This window comes from the organism of the source record quoted next, unplaced genomic scaffold, assembly GCF_019419815.1.
Source record: "Pyrus x bretschneideri cultivar Hongxiangsu unplaced genomic scaffold, Pyrus_bretschneideri_v1 Contig6, whole genome shotgun sequence".
In the NCBI taxonomy this organism is placed as follows: domain Eukaryota; kingdom Viridiplantae; phylum Streptophyta; class Magnoliopsida; order Rosales; family Rosaceae; genus Pyrus; species Pyrus x bretschneideri.
The window spans coordinates 5580454-5587473 of record NW_025999798.1 but is presented as its reverse complement, the minus strand read 5'-3'; the positions used below and the strand labels follow the sequence as shown (position 1 = coordinate 5587473).

The following is a 7020-nucleotide window of genomic DNA, read 5'->3' as shown; positions in this document are numbered from 1 at the left end:
ATAATACATAATTTTATAAGAAGTTAATGTACCCTGCAGTTACTAATGGATTGATTTTGGGGTTAGAATTTCAATTTTTTTGGTGGTAGAACTCGACTCCTACGAATACCTGATATTGATGCTACACACCATTATAAGCGAATCCACTATGTTTGTCGAAGAGAGAAACCCATTTGACAGTTTTAACCTTAGGGTTACACATCCTTTTTTACCTCTCACACAACCCTATTAATTTCTTACATTTGGTCTTCTTCAATTCATTAGATCCAATAACCGAAAATTAAGAATATCATGTGGGAGGTAAAGAGGTGGGTTTCTGGACATGACACTAACTGTTTCTTTACACTCGATTATCAGATTAACAAAGACAGAGGTGAATAGTTGCACACAAGTTATGAAGTTGAAGACCCGTCTCAGAACCGGTTCACATCTTATACAAAGTTTCGACCAGTATTTGACAACGAAGCAACACAGTACCCGCATGTCATGAATGAATCTACACGTCCAAGTTTCGTTCATCGGTAACGGGGAGCTCTAGCGTACGAATAATGTGTAGAGATTGGAACATCTGCCTCAGCTGAGTAAGAGGTACCATGCAATGGTCTTCGAAGAGGATCAGCATACACCAAGCTCTGATCCTGATGGGTTGTTACTGGATAGTACCGTTGGTACGTTAATGTTCGTTCATAAGATGGTGCTAAAGAATGTGGCTGCAGCATAACATGTGAGGCTGCAGCGGTGGGCAACTGTCGACTATAAGATTCAGCCACATAATTGGAACGCAGAGCAATATCTCTTTCTCTCTCCTTCAACAACTGGGGCATGTCATACTCGCTTCCATACAAAACAACTTGATCCCTGGGAACCATCTCCTCTGCAAGTGTCACCCTATGCCTGTGAAAATGCATGAGAATGTTATCTACCATATGAGAATTATGCCCTAATTAGTAAAAGCTAAATGTGAAAAACACCACATAATAACAGCTGAAATAATTGGACAAAGAATGCAACAAATGAATGTACCTTCTATATCCGTCATGATGGGAAAGGTTTTCAGGCAAGTACGGCTCATGTGCTGCTGCTAAATAATATGAATCGGCATGATGTGGAAGAGAAGCATGCTGAACATGTTGAGGCTCCATGTTACGCCGCAAACATTCCACATGTGTTTTGACCTCATATTGATCATACAGTGGATACGGGATTGCCTGCCTGGATTGCGTATCAAGCGGCAATGCATGAGAACGTTGCACACCATATGAATAGGAGCCCTCTTGATGGAACAGCCTTGCTGTTGGATGAAATCCTTTTTCTGTAATAGGAGATGGAAATGAGCCTGGTCTTGCTACATCTCGGAGAGGGGGAGCAGTAGTAGGCACTAACTCGGTGAGAGGGCAGAACAATGAGATTAAAGCATGCACCTTCATCAAACCAAAATGCGTAAGAATTTTTCCTTCAAAAATAATTTCAAGTGACAGGCAACTAGTTTTGAATAAATTTTAAAAAGGCGCTAAAAGATGTAAATGATGTTACTTACCTGTTTGCTATTGAGCTCTTGTTTAAACTTAGAACCTCCCTGGTAGTTGTCTCTGATAGCTGCTTTAAAAGCATTTTCAGGAAGAGGTAAACAATCCTTGAAAATCTTAAATCTGACCTGAATACAAGAACATATTGCCAAAAAATGAAAGAAAAAAATACATAAATTAAGCAAAGTGCAGAAGGCTACAAGTTCTGCTCTCAGTAAATTTACAACATATTATTCTGCTATCAGTACTATACAAAACGCATGGGCGAAACAAATCTTCTTAATTTTTTAATTATCACAAAGCTTGATTTAACATCTGAAGATTCCAGTAAGAACAAACAAGAACTTCCGAACAGTAAAACAAGGAAAGGACAATATATTGTCAGTGGAAGGCACCTTCTACCACACTACCACTTTTTACACCACAACTTCTGTTGTCATGCCATAACTGTCATTAGCCCTTGCTCCCAATGACACTTACATATAGCTACAACCCCAGAAACCTTAAAAAAGAAACTACAACCAGAGAAACCTCCTATGTCCCATTACTAAGAATTGTGCACCATCATTGTAGCCACCACTACCACAAAGACACAATTGTCAAAAACCACCACTACCATCGTTAATAATGTGCATTCACTTTTTAAGCTGTAACCAGCTACATCTCCGCTTGAACAATACTCATGTTCAATATACCATTCCAACCTCCACCATCCACTTGTCACAACGTCTTCTCCATAACTACAACTTTAATTATAATTTTAGGGCTCATTTGGTTTGTTTCCAGGAAGTTGTTATATAAAAGGAACAGAGAAAATAAAACAAAATAAAGCATTGCTAGTCTTTTGTAACAAAACCATTTGACAGTAATGATCGACATCTGTTTAGAAAATATGTATACTCATATATAAACACACCCAAAATACTGATCAAATAAGTAACTAAGTTAGGTAGCTAGTTTAACAATAGCAATAAGCCCTTAAATCAGACACGGACAAAGTCAGGGGTTTACATTTTCTGGTCTTATTTTCTAGGAAATCATATAGAGCATTGTTACCTGTGCAGGGAATTTCCCCTTAAACGCAATTGGTTCCAAATCCAATCCTCCACTTGAAGTTGCCTTATACGTGCCATAAAGGAGCTTCAAGTCAAAATCGTATAGAAATAGCTTTGCACCCGGTCTAATTTTCTTCACAAGATCTACCTTTGCTAACGGCAGCCCAAAAACACGATAGCGATAACACTCGGGTTTCGTTTTCCCACTACACATAAATATAAAACCAGAATGAGAGTGCCCACTATCCTTCTCATTCTTTGTTGGCCGAACCTTTTTTCTACCAGTAGGATTAGCATGGCTAGACTGAAGTTGCATGAGCAACACTGGAAGTGGAAGGGCCGCTGTTAGGCACAGGAGCCGGCGTAGGCACTGAAGATGAACTTATCTTCATAGATTTCTTCTTGTTCTTCGTAAATTTCTTTTCTATCTTCTTCTTCCTATCATTGTGATTTACAGCTACATCTTTTCTTTTTAACGCCGCCTTCCCTCTTTTCTTTGCCATGAATAAACTGTTAAAGCTAAAAAGTTGCGTAATTCTTGCAATGTAATTAATAGTTATGGAAAGATTACATAAAATGTAGTTGATTCTTGAACACGACAATGCGATTCCTAAACATTGATCATCACATTCATCTTAAAAACATCAGTGTACCCTTGTAATCTTTGTTGATTCTTCTACTTCCTAACATGTTAAAATATTTTCGAATTTCGAATTTCAATAAATACAACTCAAGAAACCCAATTTTTACAAGAAAGATTCCAACTTGTCCAAAGCCTCCCATAGCATCAATTAATTATCACTCCATCTCCCTAAGTTACCTTTAAATTTCCATCATCCACCATTTAAATTACACTTTTTCTTCACCTCAAATGGCGATTCCATATTACCCGAAATGCTTGAAATCTTCTCTAAATTAATAACATTACGACAAACAAACGAATAAATCACCAAAATCGGAGAGAAGAGAGAGCAGAGGAGTGATTGGGTCGAAGAATACCTGTAAAATTGTCACGCTGCTGCTGTTGTTGTTGCTGGAGATTGAAGAGAAGACAGTGAAATTGGGGAGGAGACTGGGTGAATGGATGGGATTAACGGCTACAACGACGCCGTGTAGTTACTGATGTGGTGCATGAATTACGCGCATATGCCTCAGTCCAATTGGTGGTGGTTGCGGTGGGCGGGGGAGCTTGGAGACTTGGAGTCGGCGGTTCCATAACTGTTATTTTATAAATTAAGGTCATTAATACTACAATGTTATATATAACTAAAAGTTAGAGAGATAACTTTTACTAATGATAGGATTGAAGTGTAAAATATGTAACTTATAACACAAGGGATGACCAATAAAAAAGGGAGGGATAGATAATGTTATTGATCTTTCTTGTTTTATATGTATTTTGATAGTACATGAAGCGCTCTATTTATATAGCAACTCTAATCACACAACTTTTGAAAAATACGATCTCCTTCATTTTCAAAGTCCACATTACTATGTGGGTATTGAAAAATCTACTAATGTTTTCAATATTACTGTGGGCATTCATTAACCCACCAGTATTTTCAACCCTCCTTCTTGGATGCCCACATATCAACATTAGTTGCCTTGTTAAAACCTTGCTCAGAAAAACCCAGTGGAAAAAAACCATAGCGAAGGAAAAAGAGTACAACTTTATCTAGATTGTTGATATAGTGTTAAGTATACTTATATTGCCTCGTTAAAACCTTGATAGGAAAAACACAATGGGAAAAATCCTAATCGAAGGAAAAAGAGTACAACATGCATGTATCATGGATGCTCCCCCTGATATGTATCTCTTTCTTATTTCGCATTTTTCAAATTTATCTGATTAGTAAATCGACGTAATCCAATATTTTACACTAACTTCTGAAACGTGCACTTTGGTAGAGATTTGGTGAACAAGTCTGCCAGATTTTTATTGGAACGGATTTGTCTAACTTCAATAACTTTAGCATTCTGAAGCTCATGTGCACTGAAAAACTTTGGAGATATGTGTTTAATCTTATCGCCCTTGATGAATCCTTCTTTCATTTGAGCAACACAGACTGTATTGTCTTAACGGATGACAGTTTGAGTGTCTATCTTGGAAGGTAGACCACATGAATTCCGAATATGATGGATCATTGATCTTAACCAAGAACGTTCACAACTTGCTTCATGTAAAGTAAGTATTTCTGAATGATTTGAAGATGTAGCAACTAATGTTTGCTTTTATTTAGAGCCATGAGATTGATGTATCTTCATTGTTGAACACATATCCAGTTTGTGAGCGGGCTTTATAAGGATCAGAGAGAAAACCAGCATCTACATATCCAACAATGACTTGGTCATTTGTGGATTTCTCTGAGTAAAAGAGACCCATATCTGTTGTCCCACGAAGGTCTCGTAATACATCTTTAATTATCTTCCAATGACGAATTGTTGGAGCAGAGCTATACCTTACTAACAAGTTGACTGAAAATGATATATCTGGTCTAGTACATTGTGCTAAATACAGTAAAGCACCTATTGCACTCAAATATGGTACTTCTGGACCAATGACCAGTTCGTCATCTTCTTTTGGACGGAATGAATCTTTCTTAACGTCCAAAGAATTACGATCATTGACGTGCTTAGTGGATAAACATTGTCCATACCAAATCGCTTTAGGATTTTTTCAATGTAAGCTGATTAGTAGACCAAAATTCCACTAGTACAATGCTCGATCTGCAGATCGAGACAAAATTTTGTTTTTCCAAGGTCTTTCATTTCAAATTCGCTTTTCAGATATTCAGGCAGTTTTATTGAGCTCCTCAGGGATTCCAACTAGGTTCATATTATCGACATATACTGCTACTATAACAAATCCAGAGTTAGATTTCTTAATGAACACACAAAGACAAATAATATTGTCGATATACCCTTCTTTGATCAAATACTCACTGAGACGATTATACTACATTCGTCCAGATTGTTTTAGCCCATATAATGATCGCTTTAATTTGATTGAGAGCATACCTCATGGTTTGTTAGTTGTTTCAAGCAACTTAAGTCCTTTTGGACTTTCATATATATGTCAGTATTTAATTCTCCATATAGATACGCTGGTGATGACATCCATAAGTCGCATGTCAAGTTTTTCTGAAACCACACTTATTAAGTAATGGAACGTAATTGTGTCCATTACATGAGAGTATGTCTCCTCATAATCAATTCCAGGTTTTTTACAAAAAAACCTTGTGCAACGAGTTGTGCTTTATATCTTGCAATCTCATTTTTCTAATTGCGTTTTCTTGTGAATACTTATTTGTAACCCACGGGGTTTACACCAAGTAGGGTTTGGACTACTGGTCCAAAACATTTCGCCTTTCCAAGGAATTTAATTCTGTCTGGATTGCATCTTTCCACTTAGGCCAATCTTGTCTCTATTTGCATTCAACAACAGAGCAGGACTTAAGATCATCACTTAATATGATTTCATTGGCTACTACGAATGCGAACATGTCGTCGATGATTATTTCATTTTGATTCCACAATTCATTAGTACAAGTATAATTTATGAAGATTTATTTGCTTTCATATACCTCTGTGTCTTTAGGTACATATGTCTCATCAAGGATATTTTCTTTTTCTGAAAGTACAGAATTATGAATTGTGGATTTGTCATTCATTTTCTCTTCTTAAATGTTTTCATTTGGATTCAGTTGTGCCCTCATCTTTCTCTTTCGAGGGGTTGGATCTTTTGAACCTAGAGGTCTACCACGCTTCAAGCGTGCACTAGATGAATCATTCGCTGTCACTTTATTTTGTCCAACAAAGACATCAATTCTTGCAGATGCATTTACAGCTAGTATATTTGTCACTTTCATAGCATCACTAAATGCATCTGGCATTTGATTGACAATACTTTGAAGATGAACGATCATTTTTACTTCATTTTTACATTGAATGCTTCGAGGATCAAAATGAGATAAGATGGGAACAACTCATGTCAGCTCTTGCCGTTCTTCTCAAATAGTCATTTTCTCCCCCTAACGACAGGAGGACTGTCTCATCAAAGTGACAATCAGCAAAACGAGCTGTAAACATATCACCTGTCAAGGGTTTCAAATATCTAATGATAGATGGTAAATCAAAACCCACATAAATTCTCAGTCAGCACTTAGGTCTTATTTTAGTGCGTTGTGGTGGTGCAATAGGTACATAAACAGCACAACAAAAACTCGTAAATGTGAAAGATTTGGCTGATGTCCAAACACGAGTTGTACTGAGGAATATTGGTGGTTGGCTATAGGTCTTACTCGAACCGATGATGCAGCATATAAGATAGCATGTCTCCTTGCAGAGACTAGCAATTTTGTTTTCATGAGCAAAGTGTGGGCTATTAACTAAAGCCGCTTGATCAATACTTCTGCTAAACCATTTTGAGTATGGACATG

At 37.2% G+C, this 7020-nt stretch overlaps 1 protein-coding gene across 4 annotated transcripts; it reads right to left on the bottom strand.

The window, feature by feature from the left end:
- Positions 1-323: 323 nt before the first annotated feature.
- On the bottom strand, positions 324-3815 carry LOC103944767. 4 transcript variants are annotated; one of them, XM_048572282.1, is made up of 5 exons: positions 3581-3815; positions 2583-3100; positions 1538-1654; positions 1024-1421; positions 324-894 (listed from the first exon to the last, which is right to left on the bottom strand). In XM_048572282.1, the coding sequence occupies exons 2-5, from the start codon at positions 2895-2897 to the stop codon at positions 516-518; spliced, it is 1209 nt and encodes a 402-aa protein (XP_048428239.1). In that variant the 5' UTR covers positions 2898-3100; positions 3581-3815; the 3' UTR covers positions 324-515. The 4 variants fall into 4 exon arrangements, with proteins under 4 accessions (XP_048428239.1, XP_009353515.2, XP_048428240.1 ...); XM_009355240.3 differs by having other exon boundaries at positions 2583-3091; XM_048572283.1 differs by having other exon boundaries at positions 2583-3070.
- Positions 3816-7020: the final 3205 nt, after the last annotated feature.